The 26,323-nt window shown below is 41.4% G+C and overlaps 1 protein-coding gene across 1 annotated transcript in view; it reads right to left on the bottom strand.

Annotated features, from left to right (window-relative positions):
• Window positions 1-11,270: 11,270 nt before the first annotated feature.
• The window catches only part of LPAR3 (lysophosphatidic acid receptor 3), an 84,171-nt gene continuing 69,118 nt past the window's right edge, over window positions 11,271-26,323 (bottom strand). Inside the window, exon 3 of the mRNA XM_012174922.4 lies at window positions 11,271-13,397. Within this exon, the coding sequence (XP_012030312.1) occupies window positions 13,069-13,397 (329 nt within the window). The 3' untranslated portion in view covers window positions 11,271-13,068. The remainder of the gene's footprint in view (window positions 13,398-26,323) is intronic.

Here is a 26,323-nt window from a genome sequence, read left to right on the forward strand (position 1 = left end):
ACACGGAACAACAGACTGGTTCCAAATCAGGAAAGGTGTACGTCAAGGCTGTATATTGTCACCCTGCTTATTTAACTTACATGCAGAGTACATCATGAGAAATGCTGGGCTGGATGACACCACCCTTATGGCAGAAAGCAAAGAAGAAGTAAAGAGCCTCTTGATGAAAGTGAAAGAGGAGAGTGAAAAAGTTAGCTTAAAACTCAATATTCAGAAAACTAAGATTATGGCATCTCGTCCCATCACTTGGCAAATAGATGGGGAAACCACGGAAACAGTGTCAGACTTTATTTTGGGGGGCTCCAAAATCACTGCAGATGGTGACTGCAGCCATGAAATTAAAAGATGCTTGCTCCTTGGAAGAAAAGCTATGACCAACCTATACAGCATATTAAAAAGCAGAGACATTACTTTGCAAACAAAAGTCCATCTAGTCAAAGCTATAGTTTTTCCAGTAGTTATGTATGGATGTGAGAGTTGGACCATAAGGAAAGTTGAGAGCTGAAGAACTGATGCTTTTGCGCTGTGGTGTTGAAGAAGACTCTTGAGAGTCCCTTGGATTGCAAGGAGATCCAACCAGTCCATCCTAAAAGAAATCAATCCTGAATATTCAGCATCAGTAATGCTGAAACTGAAACTCCAATACTTTGGCCACCTGATGCGAAGAAACGACTCATTGGAAAAGACCAGATGGTGGGAAAGATTGAAGACCGGAGGAGAAGGGGATGACAGAGGATGAGATGGATGGATGGCATCACCGATGCAAGGGACATGAGTTTGAATAAGCTCCAGGAGTTGGTGATGGACAGGGAAGCCTGGTGTGTTGCAGTCCATGGGGTTGCAAAGAGTTGGACGTGACTGAGCAACTGAACTGAACAAGATATTAAGTATAGTTCCCTCTGCTATACAATAGGTCTTTGTTGTTTATCTGTGTTATATATAGTAGTGTTTGTATGTTAATACTAAAGTCCTAATTTAGCTCTCCTTCAAGGCGGGATTTTCTATGATTTTAAAGTTTGAGAGCGAAACAGAGAGGTCCTGGCTATAGACAAAAATTTCAGAGCTGTCAGCATATATATACTTAGAGCCACGTGACTAGATGAGATGACCAAGATAGTGGAGGTGAACAGAGAAGAGAACTGGACTGATAGCAGAGTCCAGCTGCACTGAGATGCCAGGGAGAAGAGTGACCCCAGCAAAAGAGACTTAGAAGGGGCAACTGAGAAATGTGTGTCCTGGAAGCAAGGGGCCGATCCTCAACGGCATGAGCGTCTGTTTTTAACTGGAAATGTCTTCCACACGAAGTCAGTGAGCCCCTTAACAGTCCAGCTTATTTGTATCTGTTGTAGCCCTCTCAGTTTCCCCTAACTCTTCCTCTCTAGCTAAACATCTTTTGACTTTCTGCATAGACTTCGGTAGTGGAACTCAAATGGATTTTAAGTGTTAAAAAGTAATAAAGGAAATAAAAATCAAGAAATATACCTTGGGCTAGCAATAATAATTTTAAAAGCAGGCTTATAAAACTCATTCATATAACCTACATAAAATGTGCACATTAGCATGCAAATACTCTTGCAGTCATTTGTTCTTAGGAAAATTCCACTTGGTACCATAACAACAGTGAATTTTATGCCATAGTCCATAAATTTTGCAAAGGCTGTGCATCTTGGACAGTGTGGGCAACCACTGATTTTAGCCCCTTTCTTGCTCCATGAATATCTACTCAAAGAGGCTTAGTCACTAAGGTAAGCTCTTTATGAGCTTACAGTCAATCTCATTTTCCTTGGTATTTATTTCACAATGCTTTATGATAGGTGCTCTGAAAGTGTGCTCGGAAAATGAATGAACAGTGAGTGCATGATGCATTAATGAATGACTTGAAATAAAAACACTTTCTTGGTCAGAAACTGAAAGTCTGATAAGCATAACAGGTATACTTAATCAGTGTCTTTTATGCTGAATTTATTGCATACTTTATTTTGGGACCATTTATACTTTTTTTTCCTGTAATGTAAAACCTCAGAAGTGTAGATTTTCCATCATAGGGCAGGTAAAACACTTTCAACCTTATTTGAACCATGTGTATTCCCAAAAGTAATAACTAGACAAAGAGAGGAGAAATTCAGCTTTGTAATCACCATTGCTATTGAGGACAGGGTATTTTATTTTTCATTTCTCTTCCTTTCTTTTTTTTTTATTTGCTACCACTTCAGGAATTATCATTTTCCATAGCCTCAAAGTAAAAAAAAAAAAAAAATCTCTGTGAGAAGGCAAGCAAAGCAATGTCATGACTGAGCATACCACACAGGTGCCTATGAGAAGCTGTATTATGGGCCAAAGGGGCATAAAACAGAGTTTTTCTGCAAACCAATCAAAGGGACCATTTCCATGAGCAGCCACCTTATTAGATGCATAATCAACAGTCTATCTAGGGCCTCTTTCTGTGGGGGAAGCAGGGGAGATAAAAAGATTTTTCTGTCAGCATGTTCTGGTTTTTCATATGATTCTTTGCTGTCTCCAGAATTTTTTTTTTTTTTCAGCACTCAAGCAGACAGCTATAAAATGGATTGGCTTGAAAGCCAAATAAAATAAAACACAGTACCCTACTTTATCATTTACTACTAGCTATTTATTATGAACAGTGCTGTGTTGGGATATTGACCCTGAGATTAAAGCTGGAGAAATATAGATTCTAAGATTCTGCAGACACATAAAACTCCCAAGCCAGGGTGACAGAGGATAATGAGATTATACTTAGAGGCCATCTTTTATCTCAATGGACCCCAACAGCTAACATTTCTTAAAAATAATGAATTGTACAAACAATACGGAGAACGTCTGCTTAGCAGTTCTGCAGTGCAACTTCCTGGAGCCCTAAATCCCCTGGCAGGCTGCCCAGCTGTCTGGCCACTGAGAGAAGACACTCGCTCTGTTTGTTAGTTGGTTGGTTGAATCATTTGTTCCTTCATTTACTTCAACCTACCGAGACACGGGAGGCACACCTCTCCCTGAATTTCCCTTGTGTTCATCGTGTTCTTTCTTGCTGCCATTCTATTTTTTTTTCCTTATAGAATCCCTCCAGCTGGGAAACCTTTTTGCCTCTCCAAAATCAAAACCTCACTCCACCTTTGACACACAGCTCACATCTCACATTTACCACAAAATCTTATGCAAAAATTTAGAGTAAACTGGTTCTGGATCTAAATCCTGGCTTGACTACATATTAGTACTGGCAACTCACATCACTTGTCTAAATCTCAGTGCTATGAAGTAGAGATTAAAATTCTTATCTCCAAGGTTCTTATCTAATTCTTAACTTATGGGGGGATATGTATATAGTGCACAAAACAACTCCTAACCCACTCAATCAATGTTAGTTTCCCCTATTTTGCCTTCTTTTCTCAGTTAAAATTTCAGCCCACAATTAGGTTATCAAACAGATACTGAATTTTTTTCACAGCAGGATGTCCAGGATCTTAGGCTCTTCTGTGACCGCCCCCCCGCCCCCAACCTTCACCTTCTTGCTTTAATCCATGGTTCTGAACTCTGGCTACTCATGGCAATCACTTTGGATGTACCCCTGGGACCAAGTTCCAGAGATTCTGATCTAACTGGTTGGGATGGAGCGCAGACATTACTTGACAGACATTTCAACTCTGTTTTCACCATGACTGCAGCCAGTCAACTAGTCAGACTCAAGGGCAACACATGAACTTTCTGGTCTTAAGTCTCACTGGGTGGACCTTTGTCAGAAGCACTATTAAATGCATTCACTGGCCTACTCCTTGAGCAGAGATTTCTCACCTCACCTTAGCTACTCAAACCTCCAACTCATTTTGTTGTATATTCAGTAAGTCCTGTCTGACTCTTTTGCGACCCCATGGACTGTAGCCTGCCAGGCTCCTCTGTCCATGGGATTTCCCAGGCAAGAATATTGGAATGGGCTCCCATTTCCTTCCCCAGGGGATCTTTCTGACCCAGGGATTGAGCCTGTGTCTCCCACATTGACAGGATGATTCTTTACCACTGAACCACCTGGGAAGCCTCCAACACCTCTTGCCTTATCATTATTCTCTGCTAAGAATCTGAAGCCCTCACTAACTGATAAGGTGGGGAAAAAAATACATACACACACCCATCAGATTTACTTCCAGGTCCATGCCTGCATACCTTTCCTACCCCTCCTCCCCGCCCCCCAAATAGGAATGGAATGTCCCCACTGCTGTCAAAGGTCAAACCTTCCTCTTGTATCTCAAAGCCCATTCCTTTCAGCAGTTATCACCATGACTCTCCTGAATCATCACGTATTCCCCCTTTACTGGAGCATTCCCGCCAGCAACTAATAAGCTGCAGTGATTCCCATCTTAAAATAAATCCCTACCCTGGTCCCCAGACCTTGCATATCTTTTCAACTACTGCCCCATTTCTTTGATGCCTTTTTAGGAAAACAAAAACAATAATTAAAAAATAGCTAGTCCTGGGACTTCCCTAGCCATTCAGTGGTTAAGATTCTGTACTTCCATTGCCGGGGGCAGGGTTCTAACCCTGATGTGGGAACTAAGATCACATGCCACTTGGCCCATCCCAAGTAAAGCAAACAAAAACTATTCCTCACTTGTCTCCTATCCTCTCCTCACAATCCCTCTTGAACCCCCTACAATCATTCAGTTATGCTTTCACCACCAATAGTTCAGTGGGTAAAGAATCCACCTGCAATGCAGGACACTTCAGTTCAATTCCTGGGTCAGGAAGATCTGCTGGAGAAGGGATAGGCTACCCACTTCAGTATTCTTGGACTTCCCTTGTGGCTTAGCTGGTAAAGAATCCACCTGCAATGTGGGAGACCTGGATTCTATCCCTGGGTTGGGAAGATTCCCTGGAGAAGGGAAAGGCTACCCACTCCAGTTTTGTGGCCTGGAGAATTCCATAGACTGTATAGTCCGTGGGGTTGCAAAGAGTTGGACATGACTGAGTGACTTTAACTCACTCAGCTTTGTCAAGATCACAAACACCTCCATGGCCAAATCAACAGTCAATTCTTGGGCCTCAAGTTCCAGCATTGGACACAGTGGATGACTCCCAGGTCTCGCTGACTCTTGGTTTTCTCCCTATGCCACTGGTTGCTCCTCCCCAGTCTCCCAACTGATTCCTCATTTTTCTGACCTCCAACATTGCAAATGCCCAGGGGTCAATTCTTGAATCTGTTGATCCATCTATACTTACTGTCCCTGGGACTTAGCCTAGCCTTGTGGCTATAAATACCATTCATACACTAGTGATTCCAAGATTAGTATCTCCAGCCCGGACCTCTCCCTGAGTGGGAGGTTTGTTTCTGCCGCTGACTTTTCAACATCTCTACTTACATGCATCTCTACAACATTAAGTACCACACTAAAACTGAATTCTTTATTCCTGCTGCTGCTGCTAAGTCGCTTCAGTAGTGTCCAACTCTGTGCGACCCCATAGACAGCAGCCCACCAGACTCCCCCATCCCTGGGATTCTCCAGGCAAGAACACTGGAGTGGGTTGCCATTTTCTTCTCCAAAGTGTGAAAGTGAAAAGTGAAAGTAAAGTCACTCAGTCGTGTCCGACTCTTAGCGACCCCATGGACTGCAGCCCACCAGGCTCCTCCATCCATGGGATTTTCCCTGCAAGAGTACTGGAGTGGGGTGCTATTGCCTTCTCCTAGCCATCCCCAAATCTGTTGTTCCTGCCACCTCTCCATCATTAAAAAAAATCCCACTTTTGTAGTGGTTTGGATCAAAACACTTGAAGTCGCCTTAACACACCTCTTTTGCTGCCATATCCAATCCACTGGCAAATCCTACATCATCACATGCTTTTCCTTATTAGATTATCCCTACCCATAACTTAAAATCACCAAATAGCATTCTATCAATAACAATAAATACACTTTCACAGTGCCCAGCACTGTTCTAAGTGCTTGACTTATAATTTAATCTACAACAATTCTATGAGGGAGATAGAGTTGTGATCCCATTTTGTAGAAGAAAAGCTGATGCACAGAGGAATTGCCCAAAGTCACAGAGCTAGGAAGTGAAATGGCTGCTTGTAAATGCAGGGAAATTGATTTGAGTTCCCAGGCTTGACTACAATGCTTTACCTTTATCACATGCGTGAATATTTACATTGTTTAGAAGTTTCCAGTGTTATGAATCATGTTGTTTTGATCACCTTTGTGTAATAAACCTTTTCTTACTTTAGAATCATTTCTTAAGCATACATTCTTAGAAGCTGAATTGGTCAGAGTATAAACATTCTCAATCCCTAAAATAGCTAACTCATTTATTATTAGTAAACGTTGGCTCTTTGAAATCTGAAGTTACATGTATAGTTGTAGGAAACTTTTTCTTAATAGAGAAGAACCTCTGAAGAACTTAGCTGAGTTTACCCCTGATTTAGTCACTTAAGTATTCATTCAATCTTGTGGTCTTCAGTTTCCTCATTTGTAACATCAAGACAAGCCCTACATTACAACTTCCTCGCAATAATGCCTAAATCAGACCCTTATTTCTATCAAAAGGAGAAACTTTAGTGTTACTTCCCCCTGCTCCCCAAACAAACCACAAACTCTGAAACTTAGACTATTGCATTCAGCTCTACAAAAGAACGGATCCATTGCATCTTTTAAGACTGTGGAACACTCAATTCTGACTTTTTTGCACACCTATATTTAACACCTCATTTTCTTGGCTCACTCGTTGTTTCAAGATTCTCTTCTCACCATCTCAAAATCTAAAAGAAAGGTTGTTGTTGTTTAGTCTATCAGTCGTGTCCGACTCTTTGCAACCCCACGCACTGTAGCCCACCAGGCTCCTCCGTCCATGGGATTCTCTAGGCAAGAATACTGGAGTGGGTTGCCATTTCCTTCCCCAGGGGTTCTTCTCAACCCAGGGATCAAATCCCCATCTCCTATGTCTCTTGAAATGACAAGCAGGTTAAGTAGTACTAAATTTGCCATGGCTATATATCAACTGTAACCACACATTTTATTTCTCATGCTCAAATCTCAAGTTTGATATCACAGATTTGGATAATAAATAGCCAATAAGTAAACTATGTTCTTACATTCTTTTTTTGTCTTATTTACCCATTCAGCCTTCAGAAGATCCATATACTGTAAGGTGGAATTCAAAAGTTGCACATACCGACACAAGTTTTTACAGAATTTTCACTTATTACTCTAGAACTGGACTTCCCTTGTGGCTCAGCTGGTAAAAGAATCTACTTGCAATGCGGGAGACCTGGGTTCAGTCCCTGCGTTGGGAAGATTCCCTGGAGAAGGGAAAGGCTATCCACTCCAGTATTCTGGGCTAGAGAATTCCATGGACTGTATAGTCCATGGGGTCGATAAAGAGCTGGACACAACTGAGTGACTTTCACACTTCACTCACTCTAGAACTAGTTATATTGTGTTCTATCCACAGTCAAGAAAAACTAATGGGACCCATATCTCAGAAAGGCAGAGTCTCAGAAGCCAAGAAGACCCTGCCCCCTTCCTTTTTTCTTTTCCCTGCTGTATTGTCTGTCAGCAGTCCGATGGCTTGCTGATCCTTTCTCTGCTTGCCCCTGAATCTGAAAAGTTGGAAGCCTGGGAATTATATTTCCTAGAAAAAGAAGCCAGCAAATTTCCCAGTTTAGATTCTGCAAGTGCCACGTACAAACGAGAAGGCAGGCAGAAGGCAGGCAGAGGCCATATTCTTCCCAGCAATAGCTGTGAGACTTTGCTGTGGCCCCTCCACCGCAATTTTGCATGTGTATCCCCCAACGAATCACCTGCCTCACTGGGTGGCTTCCACAATTTCCTGAGCTGTGTGGCGAGAATTCCTTCAAGGTTAGCCACACACCTGCAAGCTAACAATGGGTTTCTTTCACCTCTGCTCCTCTAGCTTTTCCAACTCTCTTATCAGCATCTAATTACGTATTTTAAATACCTTCCTGCTTCAAGTGTCCAGAGTGGTTTCTGTTTTTCAATGGGAAGACTGACTGAAATCTGCAATCTCCTAATTTATATAAACATGTAGTCAAGTGTCCTCTTAAAGACAAGTCTAGTTTAGATGATAAGTACCAGACCCCCAACCCATTAATTGTATGTAAACTGATTTTAACCGCTGAAGTACCCCCTTTTGTGATTTTTCTTCCTCTCCTGTTGGAGAATTCTATATCAATAATTTTATTACAGAAGCTGGATTTAAAAAATATACCAATATCAAACAATGCTCCAAGTGATACCAGGGGAACAGCTACCTTGCCATAGTCCATCCTTAATATTTTCAGCTTCCTTTCTCTTTATTTCTGTCCAATTACTTGTGTGTATGATTTTGTCCATTCTTTTAAGGGCAGGGTTTTTCGCTTGTTTGTTCCCTAGCACCTAGGAAATGTTCAAAGATGCTGGTTAAATGCAATGTAAAAATAAGTGTGTGGGTTTCCGTTTGCCTGGATGGAGTAAACAACAATTCACACATTTTGAATTTAAGTTCGCTTTAGCACCCATAAGCAGATCATCAAATCTTTTAGGTTCTCCATTTTGACTAGTGGTTCCATTTTATTCCAGAAATTCCTTCTTCCCTGTGTTGATGATGGATTTACAGTTACACATTTCACACCTGCCTCCTAGATTTCAAATGGTCTCCCTAGGTGATCTTTACATACACTAAATCTTCAGAACCACTGCAATGAATCAGCTCCTTTTAGTTGAAATTCCTAATGCAAGGAATAAAATCCAAAGACTCCAAGACTTGGGGTTCTTTTTTATGATTCACATCTGGGAGGTGATGTATAGGACGACAGAGTTTTGGAGCTGGAAATGTTCTCACAGATCATTTAAGTCTGTTATTCAGATCAGCGATCATATCTGGAATTTCATAGATAGTTTAGGACAGAACAGAACTCAGAATCTTGGTATTCTGAATTTCAGCCTAGTGATTTCTTTAAGATGGCTATCATAACATTTGTGTGAGTGGTGAAGCGAACAACCCCCCCTATGTGTGCCAATCATACTGTGAATATACTACTGTGTTAGTATAGTTGTCTGACAAGTAGTGGTAAACTTCTAGTAAAATTAATCTATCAGATGATTTCCAATAGATGCAAGTGAAGTGTCTTGAGGAAGGGATAGCATTTCTGAATATGCACAAAGATGTAACATGGACTTGTGGCCGGCACCACCCTCGTTTTTCTTCAATATAGCCTTGTGACTAACACAGAATGTGTAGGTGTTAATCTCAGTAATAAACACAATACAGATGAAGTTTATGGAAATTTGAATTCTGTAAACTTGAAGTTTGTAATGTAGAAAAAATTCTATAAAGTTTGCTGTATAAAATAGCAGCTCTCTAAAAAGCTAGCAAGAACGGTAAATTCCAAAATCCAGTAAATTGCAAACCATGTTTGTGGATTGACATGCAGAGGTGCTGCTTTATATATATAGCATAATGTGACCCGCCCTCTTATTCACGTGTATCAGAATCTCCCCATGTGATTTTAGTGACCATTGTACTAGTGTTTGCACCATAAACCTTTAGCTCAGAAATTACATGTGACAAAATACTCTGAATCCTTAAACTCTTGACCATCTGTTAATTTAGGAGAGAGCACACTCTAAGACACTGGAGAGAATGATGTGAAAATAAGTAAAGCATTAAGGCCAAATAAAAATCCCTACAATCCTAATGTTATTCCTCTGTGAAAACTAGTCTTACATGATGAGTATCTTAAATTATGCAAAATGTTCAGGGGAACATTCCTCACAAAATGCAGCTTTTCCTCAAGTTCCTTCATGCCTTTAAGTGATCCTAACCCCAACTCCTATGCCTGAAAGACAATGTACAATGTTAAAAGGAGCCCTAGGAGTTCCCAATTTAATCTCACGTTTAGCAACCCACCAAGGGCATAGAATTCTCTGGTAAACATCCCATAAGTCAGATATGTGTGTGTTTTAAATTCTTGTTAGTATGCAGTGAGATGCGCTATTGTGTAGAATAACACTTTGGTTATTTTCACTCCAGGTTCTAACAGGGCTTGAGTCTGTCTCTCAGTCAATTTCACGAGATTCATAACAGGGCTTGCCTGCATTATGCCTAATCAGTTAAAAGAGGGCCAAGCATTCTGATTGCCTCCACTCCCACTCACAGAATGATTAGAGGATCAATGAGCTAATAAAAACAAAATACTCTTAATCTCCTGCAATTAGTCTAGGAACTCAGGGCACTGCATGACTTGTCATCTATATGGGGCAGCCCCAGAAGATGAACAGAGCTGTACCTCTGACACTTCTCCTGTACCCTCCCCCCCATCCTGCCTGCTGCTGCTGCATCTGCTGAGCTCCCCCAGTCTCTGATCCTGGGCCATCCAAACATGGGCTCAGGGTGCCAGTGAAGCAGAGGCATTGAGGTTTCCAAACTTTGATTGCAAATATTTATAAAAAGTATCAAAGTGCTGACTGTGAAGGAAATTAGAGTTTTGAGGCTTTTTTGTGTCTACCACTCACATAAAAATTTTTTCATCAAGAAATTTCAATTTATTTCCAAAAAACTTTTTTCTTTTCAAGAGACAATTTTCATGAAGAACTAAATTCTCTCATCAATACATATTTAGCAGAACACCTCGGGCAGTGCTACAAATCTAAGGTGAAAATGAATCTTGTTTGGCTTGGGTGTAGCCCCTGCTTTGAGTCAAGGGGCCATCTGAAAAGGTTAGGTCAGATTTTTAGAACTATCATCTCAATGACTTGCAGATAAATTTTGGGGTCCTAGAATTTGAATAGGAGCATTCTCTCTTTATATTTTTCCAACAAACAGATGGCTTTGCTATGTTCCTGGTGAGCCCTGAGATGGCTGGCACTTGTCATATGCAAATATACATGACTCCTCTACTCTTGGACCAGCGCTGAGATAAGTGTGTGCATAAAAACAAAAGCTATCTATTTCCACCCTGAGTTTCCACACTCGGATCCCCTCCAGATACCGTTCTGAACATGACACTCTGCTGAAGGGTACTAAAAATGGTGCTTTCCTCAAAATAAAACCTTTAAAGGTCCCTTAGTAGCTATTCAGGGACTGGTTTTCAATTTCAGTTCTCCACCCCTTGCCCAGCTGTAGATTCAAAATGCTTACATAAAACACTGAGAGTATGTACTTCAAAGCAAATCTGATTTTTCTTCTGTAATAGAAATGAGAGCTATAGTTACCACAAACTATATTTTTACTTAGAAAATACACAAAGTAATAATACACCTCCAACAAGAGAAAACAGATTCTCTCTTTTTTATTTTATAGGTAGCTTTGGTATAAGCTTCAGATAGATCCACTTACTACACAGTTTGTGAAATCTATACCTTCAAATCATACTACTCTCTATTTTAGGTCATTATATTTAAAAGCATGACTTCTCAAATCCTTTTATTACAAGTAGTTTTTGCACAAAAATGTTATATCACAATAGCAAAAAAAAAAAATGTAAACTTCTTTTGCAAACTACATAAATACTATAATATCTGCTTTGAAGTTATTCTTATGTTAAAATCAGAATATAATCTACATGCTTTACATAGAAAACTCTGGCCAGTAGCCTACATGCATAAAGCTTTTCTTACTGACTTGCCTTTCATGTTACTTAGGTCTTGGAAGGAGAAAAATTTTTAATAGAATCCAGATCAAAATGCAGTCCATAAGTAAAGCAAGTACTGGAAATATGTCAATAATTGTAGGTAAAATATGAGATGTGAAAATTACTCTATATATTAAATCTGACAAGTTACCAGGGTATGGAGGGAACTTGATAGAAAGATTCAACTATTGAGCGCCGAAGAATTGATGCTTTTAAACTATGGTGTTGGAGAAGACTCTTGAGAGTCCCTTGGACTGCAAGGAGATCCAACCAGTCCATCCTAAAGGAGATCAGTCCCGGGTGTACATCGGAAGGACTGATGCTGAAACTCCAATACTTTGTCCACCTGATGTGAAGAGCTGACTCATTTGAAAAGATCCTGATGCTGGGAAAGATTGAGGGCAGGAGGAGAAGGGGAGGACAGAAGATGAGATGGTTAGATGGCATCACTGACTCAATGGACATGAATTTGGGTGAACTCCAGGGAGTTGGTGATGCTGCGGTTCATGGGGTCACAAAGAGTTGGACACAACTGAGTGACTGAACTGGAACTCATATGCAATCCTATACGCAAGGAACTTGGCCCACATGCTAATATGCTTTTCACCCTGCTGATCTGTTTTCAAATGAATCACCCCTTGCTATTAGAGCATAAGAGGTCATTTCTACAACTATTAGTCCTAGGCTGAAAAGTCTAGGTGGCCAGTGAATTTATTTCACCATCACTATCTGTGATGTCTTTCAATACAAATTTGAAGTGTGTCAATATGCGTGCACACTGAGAGGACTATATCAAGGCCTCTCTTTTCGCTGCAAGTAGAGTGTTTAATGTTTACCTTTTTTGTTATTAGAGTAAATCTTTTTTCCTCAGACTGTCCTTTCATTTAAAGATCAGGTTCATTTTCTGGAGCCCTGACTGGTGTGTTACTTTGAGATTCCTACTGAACACCTAGCTACTGGCCATGGTTTGTTTGAGGAGAAAAACATCACTGCTGAAGCATTTTTAAAAATTTCAAATGCATGCAGAAAGAACTACATATGCTTTCCAAGCAGCTACGGATAGTGGCTCAAGTAACGTTTTTATTTATTTTGGCCTAAGCCCTTTAACAACATCCTTTGAAAACTAAGAGACAATGTCTACAAGATGGCGGCAGAGACCAGAACACACGGCCCGGTGGGTGGTGCTCCGAGAGGGTCACGGGGCCTCAGGTGGGAATCCATTGTGCTGCCGTCCCTCTTTCTGTGCTTCTCTCTAAATGTACGTGTCCTCTCTCTTCTGCCCATGCTTTTACTTGACGTAAAACAATTTTTGAAACAAACCTCCCAATGATTCATTCAGAGCTCAAATAACACTGTACGTGGGCTTTGTTGGAGACAGGTACCCATTCCAAACACCTCTTCTCCCCTAGGAGGCCGGGGTGGGCGGAGGGGCATCACAGCCTACGAGCTGCTCTTGTTGCAGACGGGGCCTCGGTTGTTATCCTCCATATACTGGCTGCCCCCCGTGTCGCTCCGGCTGAGGACCATGGAGGGGAGGCGGGAGGGCCGCCTCTCCGGGTTCTTCTCTTGCGAGAAGCAGCAGAGCATCCTCTTCATGGTGCTGTACATGTCCTCATCCTTGTAGGAGTAGATGATGGGGTTCATGACGGAGTTGAGCAGCGCCAGCAGCAGGAACCACCTTTTCACGTGCTGGACGTTGCACCGCGTGCAGTTCAGGCCGTCGAGCAGCAGAACCACCAGGCCTGGCGTCCAGCACACAACGAAGGCCCCTGGAGAGAGAGAAAGAGGAAGCAACAGGCACTCAGACGTCAGGTTAATTATTTAGGTTTCTTCTCGCCCAGTCTTCCATCAGTGGCATCAAGGGACTTGAGGATTTGTTTTGACAACTGCAAAGCAAATTTCCAGACTTCCTCTAAGCATTTGAGACCTGGGCTTGTTAGAAGCAGACTATAAACCACATGCCATTTCACCTTCCCATCTGCTTACCCAGGTACCTTAGAGGCTTACACTTCTCTCTTACATATTGAGCACAACACAGACCTTGTTTCCATGTGTTCTCCAAATCACACTAGAAGGCTGTGCAGTCATTATCCACATTGCGCAGGTGAGAAAATTGAGGCCCAATTCCAGAGTCTATGTGGGGGAAGCCTCACACACATAGTATATGTGGGGAACCCTGCACTCTGCTGTTCTCTAACTCAGACTTTCCAAGTGCTGTCCTAAATAAGACACACTGCATACATAGGTGTCTCCTAGTCTTTTAATCAAGTCACTTGCTCAAAAACTATATTCTTAACAAAACCACGTTTAAGCTGAGTAGGCACGAAATTCTTCTTGACATTCACAGGCCATCTGCTTAATCAACTGCTCTAAGTTGAGATAGATATTTTTGTCAGAAATAAGTCTTTCTCTTTCATGATGAGATAAGAGATGTGCTTTTATTAACACATTTATTTAGCATAATTTTAGCACATGAAGGAGGGTCTCTTCTGAGTCTCTATCCATCTGACCAATTTAGGTTACTTCAGAACTTTCTGATTTCTTCCTGAGATATGAGACACAGGTTCATTATTTCCCTACTTAGTCAGCATAACATCAGATAACAATGACAGCTAACGCATGAATGCTTCCCTTTATTAACTCATAGAACCACACTATGAAAGCAGACATCATTATCATCCTCAGGTAACTGAGGCACAAGAGAAATTCAGTAACTTGCTTATGAGAAAACAGCTTGTAAGTGACACTGGATTTTGAACCTAGGCAATCTTCCTTCACAAGCTGTGCATTTGGCCACCATGGGACCTGCCTCCATCTTGGGGTGTGATTTCTTTTTCCAAAAGTCCTTATCATTTCTTAATGCCCTTACTTATGCATTCAACAGATAGTCACTGTGAGCTTTCAGTGTGCCAAGAACTGTGCTAGAAGGTGAATGAGGTGAGGACCATGTGCTCTGGGAGCTAATGGGGGAGAGAGAAGGGACAAGCAAGTCTGTGAACTGTATCACTAACTAGTTACTCCTCTTGGTTAGAGTCAGACCTGAACAGTATTCCTCTTAGTGCTTTATCTTTGTTCTGAGAGATACAATGATAAGCAAGTCAAGTCAAGAATTATAAAGAGGCAGTGTGAGGCTGTGAAACTCCATGAGTTTAGGGGTCAGACAGCTAGGCCCAGCTCCTCACCTTATGAGCTACTAATAAGGCAAATCACCTCTCTGAGCCGTCTTCATTCCCTCATTTAATAAAGATAATGATCTTGACTTATGAGGTAATTGGGAAGGTCAGAGGTAATGAAAAGTGGAGTCTAACATAGTGCTGGGTTCACTCAGCAGTGGTTATCATGAGATGCTTTGTGAGAGACATCTGACAGAAGAACAGCCGGAGTTCTCAGGGGGTTTCACTTCCCATTTCATAACTATACCTCTCCAGTGGCTCCCTTTTCTCTCCATCCTTTATTATTTTTGGGTTGGCTGACATATATGAAGAAAGAAGTGACCTTGGAGTTAAAAGGAGATTTGGGTCCAAATTCTTCACTTACTGTACAACTCTGGAGATCCATGTTATCAGTCTGGGCTTCATCTTCCTAAACTGTAAATTGAGGATCTGTGGCAAGTTGTGGGTTTTTCAGTCTGTGAACTGGGGCACCGTAGTGGGTATGCAATCAAATTAATGAGTTTGGAAAAGTTTTCATTCTTTAATGAAAGAATAAAATGCAATGGAATGAAACAACTCAGAGTATATTACACAGACCAAGGGAAATATTGTTTCATGCAGTTTTTGTTTCAATTTTATATACTATATTTATGCATGCATTGGGCATAAAGTAAGATATTTCTGACTGTTGGGATTAGTCAGAAAGTTTGAAAAAGGCCCCATCTAGCTCCAATGGTCTGTATTTCCTAGAACAATAACACTTCTCTTTCTGCTGTTTCTGAGACAGGATTACTGTGTTGTCAACAGGGAAGAACTAAACAAAGCAGACATCAAAAGCTGTAGCTACCAACTTCGATTGGATGTGTCCTTTCTGTGTAAAACTGCAGAATTCTAAAGAAATTCCAGAGGGAGTTTCCAAGGGTTTTGTGTTAACGGGTAGGAAGAGGAAATACTGGTAAACTTCATACTTAGTTAAATATACATATCAAAGTTTTGTTGATATTTACTAATTTTTTATTTTTGACCGTGCTAGATGTTCGTTGCTGTGAGGGCTTTACTCTAGTTGCAGTGAGTAGGGGCTACTATCTAGTTGGGTTGCTTGGGTTTCTATTGTGGCGGCTTCTCTTGTGCAGCACAGGCTCTGGGACAAAAGGGCTTCTGCAGTTTCGGCTCCTGGGCTCTAGAGCACAGACTCAGTAGTTGTGGCACATGGGCTTAGTTGCTCCACAGCATGTGGGATCTTCCTGGATCAGCGATTGAACTTGTGTCTCCTGCACTCGTAGGCAAATTCTTTACCACTTAGCCACCAGAGAAGCCCCTTGTCAAACTTTAATAGTGTATAAATTTCCAAACTAACGGAAGGGGAAGGATGCAAGCGAAGGAAAAAAAAGGGTCTCAATACAAAAGAAAGGTGGCAAACATAAAAAGTAGGGATAAAGAGGAAAATAAGGTACTGGAAATGAATCCAAATATGTTGACCCTTGAACAGCATGGGGGTTAAGGGCGCTGACACCTGCACAGTCGAAAATCAATATATAACTACATTTGGCCCTTGCATCTATGATTCCACATCTGTAGACACAACCTCAGATCAGATCATGTAGTACTGTAGAATGTATTTCCTGAAAAAAATCTTCACATAAATGAACCTGCTCAATCCAAACACCTTTTGTTCAAGGGTCAATGGTATCCTAATAATCAAAATCAAAGTTAACTGTATAGTTAAAAAAGCCAACTGAAATAATTTGATGTCTAACACTACAACCATATGTGGTAAAACCCATGAAGAAAGCCAAGATGATTAACATGAGATTTATGATATGTCTACTTCTGCAGGAGAGAGGGGCCCACCAGGATAGGGTACAAAGGAGGTTCTAAAGACATTGATAATTACATTGGGTAGCAAGTACACAGGTGTTTTAATTTTTAAAATTCTTTTAAGTATTATTGTTTAAACTGTACACATATAATTTTGTTTGAATGATCTATTTCATACATACACATCAAAAAAGGGATAAAAGTAAATTGCCAATATGTTTTTCTAAAGATTGTTTTTAAAATGGACTTTTTTAAGCTTTAAATGGAATCATTAAAGGTTTTTTCCTCAGCATAAAACTCTAGTTTGGATTAATCAGGGGACTTTAACACTCTAAATAAATCTTCAGATATGTTTGTCATAATGTGGTAATTCATACACATTTTTCTTTTGCATTGAACTTCATAAAATATTTCATTCAGTCAACACTGAAACACTTTTTTTTGGGCAATGATTATATACCAGGCACTGTTGTAACCATTTTATATGAATTAACCATTTAATCCTCACAGCAATCCTTGGAAATAGGTACTATTTTATATATATGGACTGTGAAGAAAGCTGAGTGCCGAAGAATTGATGCTTTTGAACTGTGGTATTGGAGAAGACTATTGAGAGTCCCTTGGACTGCAAGGAGATCCAACCAGTCCATTCAAAAGGAGATCAACCCTGGGATTTCTTTGGAAGGAATGATGCTAAAGCTGAAACTCCAGTACTTTGGCCACCTCACGCAAAAAGTTGACTCATTGGAAAAGACTCTGATGCTGGGAGGGATTGGGGGCAGGAGGAGAAGGGGACGACAGAGGATGAGATGGCTGGATGGCTTCACTGACTTGATGGACGTGAGTCTGAGTGAACTCCGGGAGTTGGTGATGGACAGGGAGGCCTGGCGTGCTGCGATTCATGGGGTCGCAAAGAGTCAGACACGACTGAGCGACTGAACTGAACTGATATACACACACACAGTGCTGTGTGCTGTGCTTAGTCACTCAGTCGTGTCTTTGCGACCCCATGGACTGTAGCCCACCAGGGTCCTCTGTCCATGGGCATTCTCCAGGTAAGAATAGGAGAGTGGGTTGCCATGCCCTCCTCCAGGTCATCTTCCCAAGCCAGGAATCCAATCCAGGTCTCCCTTGTTGCAGACGGATTCTTTACCGTCTGAGTCACAGTACCCTCATTTTAAATCTGAGGAAAATGAACCATGGGTAAGTTGGAAGCTGCTCAAAGCCATGCAGCTGATAAGTGGAAGGGCCAGAATTTGAACTCAGGCAGCCTGGCCCCAGAGCCTGTGCTCCTGTTCACGTGCTAGGCTCAGAAGTGAGTGCAAAGGATCTTATTTCTAAAGTAAGTGATGGGGAAGAGGAGAGAGTACTTTTGGCCTTTAAAGTCCTGTTCATAGAATGTCATATCTAACTCTAAAGCTGCATATATCACAACTATGTCATTCTTTGGTTTGCTAACAGAAAGATTTTCTGGCAAAGGAAGGAAGGAAAGAAGGAAGGAAGGAAGAAAGATGAAGAAGGAAAGAAAGAAGGGGAAGGGGAGGGAGGAAAGGAGAAAGAATTTCAGCAAAAATATAGGCTGGCCATTGGGATATGAAGGGCCAAAAAAAAAAAAAAAAAAAAATCTGCTGACCTTTTTATTACACTGTTTCCAAGAACAACAAAAGGCAAGGCTCTGACAGAACAGCCCAAACACACTGGGCTGCTGAACCAGAGATGGTGCTTCAGTGGTGCCATTTGAGGTGACGATTACACTCCAAGCAGGGACCCTGGGAAACCGCAGCTCCGTGACTCCTCCACCCAGCGGCCAGGCTCTCCTTCTAAACACACCACAGAGTGGAGGCACAGCTTATCTTAACAGTTCATTTGTTAGGGGTTTTTTACTGTGTGTCAGCAGCAGCAGATATGATGTCCCCCCAAAATATTTAAAAGGAGAAGAAAATGCCAGGAATGGTTCTGGCCTTGGGAATCTGTCCTCTTGGAGAATTCTTGAAGAATGTGGGAGATGTCAGAAACATAGAAATGGGCAACTGTCCCAGTTCTTAAAAGAGGGCCAGATGGTGCGTTCCAGCAAATATGTATCAGTCAGCCCCTTATGAATTTCCAATAAATTCTAGAAGAAAAAACTAAGATAAGTGTTTTTTGAGTATTTAAACTCAATGCCTAGAACAAACAGCTAGGAATAAGCTAGGCTTATCAAGAGACATATGTCAAGACCGGATTGTTTTTCCCCCTAAATTAGGCATTAACAAATAGGAGCAGATCTAAAGGTATCTATCTGGGAAATGGAAGAAATCAGGTACATTTTTCTTAGAGAAGAAAAGGCAAAGGAAAACAAGATTATGTTAACTGTCCCCAAATACCTGAAGGGTCATTACCTAAAAAGAAGCACAACTTAGCTTGAAGGTCACCATGAACCAAATGGAAAAGTATCAAGAAGCAGAATTTGAACAAAAAAATTTTTTAAAGAAAATAAAGCTATTTTGGAGAGGAATTTGTTGTCCAGCAGACAGAGAGCCTCCCTTGGCCTGAGTATCTTCTTCGCCCAGATTGTCCTGAGATGTACAAAGGGAAGGGATTTTTCCCCAAATGAGAGAGAGAGGGTTAAGTGGCTTCTGAACTGTTTTCCAAGTAGAAAACTGCTATCTACAAACTCTGAGTTTCAACTCCCCACGCAATCCAAAGAAATTCGACTTGTTGGTTTCCCAGACACCATTATCAGACAGTATGGCTAAAAACTGATTAAGACAAATTCTCCAAGATAGCAATTCCCAAAGCTGGTTGTCCATCAGATTCCCAAGGGAGCATTTTACTAATGCATGCCCTCTGGTCCTATATCAAACCCAATGGCCAGACTCTCTATAGTCAGATGGGGAAATCTGTAGAAGAAGTTTCCTGGGTGATTACAATGCATGACCAGTTTCACAAATCACTTCTGTATGCTGACCAACATGGTTTCATCAAGCTGACCTTGTCAGCAAAATTGTAGACTCTATATAGATTTGGCCAAAAGACATGGAAAAGAGAAAGGAGGTAGAATTCTTAAAACAACAACAACAAAAATCACCTTTAGATCAATACCTTCAGCTTCTATTTGGAAAAACGTTTGAATAGATCTTATGCATAAATGAAATGTATAAACACAACAATGGAAACTAGTCTACAGGCAAGGCATACACCATCTTCTGCTGGCCTTAGCTCGCTCTCTGGTTCACCCTGCCAAGAATGCCTTCCTGGCTCCTAATCTAAGGTCTACTTTTCATTCCAAGCTTAGCTCCTATTCTGCCTCCTCCACTGGACCTCTCCCATTTGTCCAACCCACAGTGACCATTCTCTTCTCTCAATTCCTGTGACTCTTCCCACTTACAACATCCACGTGGCATGGGGCATATCACCTGCTTAGTTCTACTCTCACATCTCCCAAGACCTCTGGGCTAGGCAGTGTGCTTAAAGCTTTACATACACCCATTGTTTAAATCTCATGGCCCTGTGAGGTTGCTACTCTTATTTTCAGTCTCATACTTGATGAATCTGAACTTCAGAATGGCTCAACGGTTTAGTCAGAAGCCAATGAGTAGAAGAGTCAGAATTTGAACACCAGCCGGATTCCTCCATGCAAATTCTTGAGCATTCTGCTATGCTGAAGTAGTTTTTAATACATAGGTCCCATTGCTCAGGTCCACTATAAACTTCCCAAGTAGGCAGGCTGTGCCTCATACCTGTCTGTATCCTCAGAATGAAGTATAGAGCCCCACACTCAAGTAGCAGAGAAGATATGTCCATTGAATGTAACTGAAGTTTATTAACAACCACAAGGCCAGGTAATGAATAAGCGCGAGCATTTCTGATGCAAGCAGTATAATACCCTGCCCTTCAGGCACTGACAGGCAGGGAACCAGAATAAGATGGTTCTGACTACTGTCAAGGAAGGTGTCAGGTGAAATGACACTCAGTTGAGCAGAGTACTAAAGGTCAAGAATGACTATGCAGGGGTGAGGAATAGGGTGATACACTTGGGGAATTCCAAACAGGTTTGGATAGTTTTAACCCAGGAAGGTGACTAGGGAAGTATGATGAAGTCTGAGAGATGAACTTGGGTAAGACCTGGAAGGGCCCTGTGGGAAGTTCTCAAGAGTTTGGATTTATTGTGTAAATCACATCCCATAAGTATTTTTCAATCAGGAGTTCATCAGGAGAATTAAGTCTGAATGCCATCAGGTATGCAGTGTATTAACACTGAATTAACCTCTCTTCCGAGCACCTAGAATGGTATGAGTCATAGACCATCATGGGAGGATTAAGAAAATATTTCTATGTTCCACGGTTCATAAAGAAAACCTATTGAGAAAGGTTAGAGCTGAGGTTTTTGGTGGCTCAGTTGCAACTCATCAGTGGCTTGTGAAATCATTTAATAGGCTGAAACCAGCAATTTTCTAAAAAATAAAATAGAACAGAAAAACATCAGGACATATTAAATATAGTAAGGGTATGTTTCATGAAACTTGTTTCAGTTACACAGAAAAATATTTGTATGTTTTGGGTCATGATAGAGAATGTACATCATTTCTCATTGTGAGGTCCTGATTTTTTTTTTAATTGAAATCTACTTCATTATTTTTTTAAAACGTAGAGGGTTACTTCCCAAAGGAAATCTTTTGTTAAGCTTCAAAATGAGAGCTGCTGTGACTAAAGAAAGAGATGGGGTGGGACTAGTTGAATAAGGATCTTCATAGAGAATATACCCTTCCCCATACAATGTGCCCCCCCCCACCATGCCTTACACATACACACATTGAGGAACCCTTGAGGAATCCCTGGGAACCTCAATGACCACAGTTTGAAAACCACTGCTGTAGAATGGTAGTTCTTCAAATATTTTAATCAGTGGCATGGATAAGTCTTATATTTTAGAGCAAAGCTGTATCTGAGTGCTCAGGATGGAATGGTGGTACACATCAGAATCACCTGGGTTGCTGGCTTCAAATTCAGATTTCTGGATCCCACCCATACCTCCCAAATGAGAACCTGATGAAGGTATGATCTGGGCATTTCCAGTTTTAAACAGCTCCCTGGGAAATGCTTTAGTACTGTAAAGTATAAGAACCACTGATTTGGCAGGGAGACACCCTTGAAGACCAGCTGAAATTCAGGTGAAAAGTTTAAGGATTTGAAAAAACATTGGTGATGGAGATGGAGAGATGTAACCAGGTTAGGAGGTGCTAAGAAAAAAAAAACCTGTAAGATTTGATGTATAAATATCTAGATCTAGGAAGCGAGGGAAAGGAAAGAATCCAGGGTGCTTGGGCAGCATGTGATTCTGATAACCAAGCAGGAAAGAGAGGAAGGACAGGTTTAGAAGGAAGAGATGGTGGTTCAGTTTTAGGCACTGGGAACTTGGACTATCTGTGGCTCCTCCAGGTATAGAGGAGGAGAAAGCAGCCAGAAACATGGGTCAGAATAATGAGCACTCCCAATTTTAATGTTGCCTTGGGAGTCATCAGCAGTAGGTGGAATTGAAGCTATACTTTCATTAATAAATACTTACTAGGCAACTGCATTGGAGAAGGCAATGGCACCCCACTCCAGTACCCTTGCCTGGAAAATCCCATGGACGGAGGAGCCTGGTGGGCTGCTGTCCATGGGGTCGCTAAGAGTCGGACACGACTGAGCGACTTCACTTTGACTTTCCACTGTCACGTATTGGAGAAGGAAATGGAAACCCACTCCAGTGTTCTTGGCTGGAGAATCCCAGGGACAGGGGAGCCTGGTGGGCTGCCGTCTATGGGGTTGCACAGAGTTGGACATGACTGAAGTGACTTAGCAGCAGCAGGCAACTGCATGCCATGTGTCAGCTACTAACAGTGAATGGCTTCTAGGTGATTACATTTGGATAACAAATATAACTTCCTTCTAGTGCCATATGACAGGTCAGTTATGTTGATGAGAAGCATTTGTTTATTTTTCATGGCTGTGCTGGGTCTTCATCAGCTTGCAGGCTTACTTCGCTGGCATGTGAGACCTTAGTTCCCTGACCAGGGATCAAACCTATGTCCCATGCACTGGAAGGAAGATTCCTAACCACTGGATTACCAGGAAGCTCCTGCAATTATTTGTTTATTTTAATGATGTTTTCTTTTCTTTAAGTACCTGTTTAGTAAGAGACTCACTAACAGTCCAATTAGACTACAAATGAGCCTTCCTCCAGTAATTCAACCAGTTTCAGTGCTATACTAAGAAACTAGTATCATGAGTTTCATGTAACTTTCTAAAGTATAGTGAATCAGATACTAGAATATTGAATTAAATACTGAAATGATATCTAACGACTGCAATTCAAGGTAATCAGAAACATCGAATTAAGGGATGTTTAACACTTTGAAAATAAAATTACAACTGAAAATATTGGTGCTAAGTGAAATCTTTCCAATGCTCTAGTCAATATTATCTTGAAATAATCTACAACCACCACCTACCTTATTTAGAAGGTTTCAAAATATCTCAAACAATACTCTGGTTAATGCCTCATTGCTGCATTACAGGAAAGAGGAGATACACATTATAGGAAAGAAGAATACCAGTCCATCTGGGAGAAAGGCCCCTCACTGGAATGTATTTAAGATAGTTCTTGGGGTCTGGGTGACAGACAAGATATGTACAGGATTCAGACTTCCCTCAAGTTTTTTTTTAATCCTGTTCTTTAGTACTCATAGTTTTCTATTCTGTCTAGTTAGCCTTATTTTCATTTGTTCAAAAACTGACACATACAATTAAAAACAAATCTTCACATGTGCTGCTGCTGCTGCTGCTGCTAAGTCGCTTCAGTCGTGTCCGACTCTGTGCGACCCCATAGACGGCAGCCCACCAGGCTGCACCATCCATGGGATTTTCCAGGCAAGAGTACTGGAGTGGGGTGCCATTGCCTTCTCCGTTCACATGTGAGTGCACACAAATAAAACATCCATAACAATAAATCACTCACACAGAATACTTTCACTTTGGCACATGGGCTACTCATTTCATCAAATAAGAGGATATATTTTAGATATGTTCACTCTGTTATTCTTTGTTTCTAGTCCAGGAAAAAAACAGCAGGGTACTAGCAATAATGCTAACCTACTAAGCCACAGGACTGTCTGATTTACTAAAATAGAAAATTACAACTCTACATAAAAATCAGGTTGGGAGCCTCATCCACAGGAAGCTCTCTTCTTATTTGAAAAGAATTTTAAAAGTAAAAAAATTTTAATCAATAGATGTTCTTGGTTAGAAGTATCACAATGCGTAAATTACATGTTAATGAAATATTGAAGTGAAAATGCTCTTATGACACTAAGGAATTTATGTAATAATTTAAAAGTAACACCTCCAGATGTGGTTTGCGTTCAAATTTATATTTGTTTACCCACAGTGTTTTAGAACTCCAATAATTCAGAAAATAGATTGTCACATATGTGAAAGGAATGAAAATATATACCTTTAGTAAACCTGACTTATTTTTACTGCAGAAAACAAGAAAGCACCGAGATACTTCAAACAGATGATGTGCAGTTAAGCATTCCACAAATGATTCATTTAACACGATTGTTACTACTGCTGGGTCTTTTGACTCTAACAACTGGTTTTAGACACTTGTTTCAAATTTGTGGCCAGCTTTGGAAAACTGAAATTCTTTGGTGCCAAGGGGTTAGGAGATAAAATTTAAAGCAGAGGCATACCAGCTAGAACCACAGCCTAAACCTAATTCTAGAGTCTAACTCAGAGAGACAGCTGGAAATTATAAACTGCAGCAGTAAGAGAACACCATCTCAACCTCCAGATTCCTCTTTAAGCATTATATGCAGGGGCCTGCATACCTCGGCACCTCTGTAACTATTATAACAAGGGCTCTCCAGCATCTAAGAAAAGGTGTGAGGTCAACTGTGTGTACTGACAGCAGCTGTTTGCATGGTGTAATCTTAAACCCTGACACATCCCAGCTAGCCTGCCCCAGGATCTGAACTTTTTCCTGCTGAAGTCACGCCTTTGAATTAGGAAGGCTTGCCATTACACCTATACATACAAACATACACAACTGTAGACATGTAATAATTTATATAACACATAAGCTGCCATTAGCACACAGCTGGGTTGTGGGGCATTGCAAAAGGGATATCTTTTTTTTTTTTTTTTTTCAAAAGGGATATCTTTGATGGGGCTGAAAATTTTGAAAAGAGTTACTGCCAATGCAGGAGATACAAGAGACATAAGTTTGATCCCTGGTTTGAGAAGATTCCCTGGAGGAGGAAATGGCAACCCACTCCAGTATTCTTGCTTGGAAAATTACATGGACAGAGGAGCCTGGTGGGCTACAGTCCATGGGGTTGCAGAGTTGGCCATGACTGAGTGCATACACACACACACACACACACACACACACACACACACACACACACACACACACACGGGACACTGCACAGGGGAGCTGACCTGATTAGGAGACAAGATTCTAGACACGTCAATGGCACAATATACTATCCTGAGCTCAGAGGAAGGGAACAGGATGTGTTAGGAGCTGGAAGATGTGACTCAGAGTTGGGCCTGGAACAGCGAGAGCACGGTATAGCTCAGGAAGTACAAAGTCCTGACTCAGGGCTACCCTTTCCATTCTACACCCATGAGCGCTAAGTCACTTCAGTCATGTCCAGACTCTTTGCGACCATATGGACTGTAGCCCGCCAAGCTCCTCTGTCCATGGAATCCTCTAGGGAGAATACTGGAGTGGGTTTCCATGGCCTCCTCCAGGGGATCTTCACAACCCAGGGATCAAACTCACATTTCTTATGTCTTCTGCACTGGCAGGTGGGTTCTTTACGGCTAGTGCCGTCTGGGAAGCCCAATGGCCACCATCATTAACCTATCACACCATGTGCTTCTGAACCTAGATACTGCCTGGACTCCTTCACAGCACAGTGCTCAGCCTCTAGCAATCAGCTGGAATTTGCCCTTGAGATGAGTCTACTTATCCCTATTACAGTAAAAAGGGCTTAAGATCAGGCAGTCCCAGAGCTGAAATCCTGGTTTATGCCCACAGGGACATCAGTTCATTTTTCCTGAGCCTCTCTGCGCTTCTTAGCTTTGGAATGAGCATGAAAGATACTGACTGGACAGGATTTTTGTGAGATTTAATGAGATAACGGGCGGAGAGTGTCTAACACAGAAAACACTCCAAAAATGTTCATTCTGACTGCCCAGATGGGGTCAGATACTTTCCCTGCTGTGCTTTCACATCTGGTAGAGAGCTTCAGTTGCTAGTGTACACTCACACCTGCACACACACACACACACACACACACACACACACACACACACTTTATCACACTCTGTCCTATTTTGGCTGCCCTGCTAGAATGACATCCTCAGGGGAGATCCTGTTTTATCTTCTTCAGCTAGTGATACCCTGTGCTTGGCCATGTATGGTACATACAATAGGTACTTAACAGAAGCTTGTTTAATGAAGAAGTAAGGGATCTTGATTCAAATCCAGGCCCTGGACTAGAGCAGGCTTTGAAAAAGGTCATTCTATGTCTCTTCCCCCAGGTTCTTCCTCTGTATATTAAAGGAGTTGGACTAGAATGACCTGGAAGTTTCCTTCTGGCTCTTACATTGGATAATTCTGTGTTTCACCTTCAGCTTCCTTCTCCACACACCAAGGTAGAGAGAGTCTGCTGTAAACACACCCTGCTAGT

The sequence above is a fragment of the Ovis aries genome, chromosome 1, assembly GCF_016772045.2.
Source record: "Ovis aries strain OAR_USU_Benz2616 breed Rambouillet chromosome 1, ARS-UI_Ramb_v3.0, whole genome shotgun sequence".
NCBI lineage: Eukaryota > Metazoa > Chordata > Mammalia > Artiodactyla > Bovidae > Ovis > Ovis aries.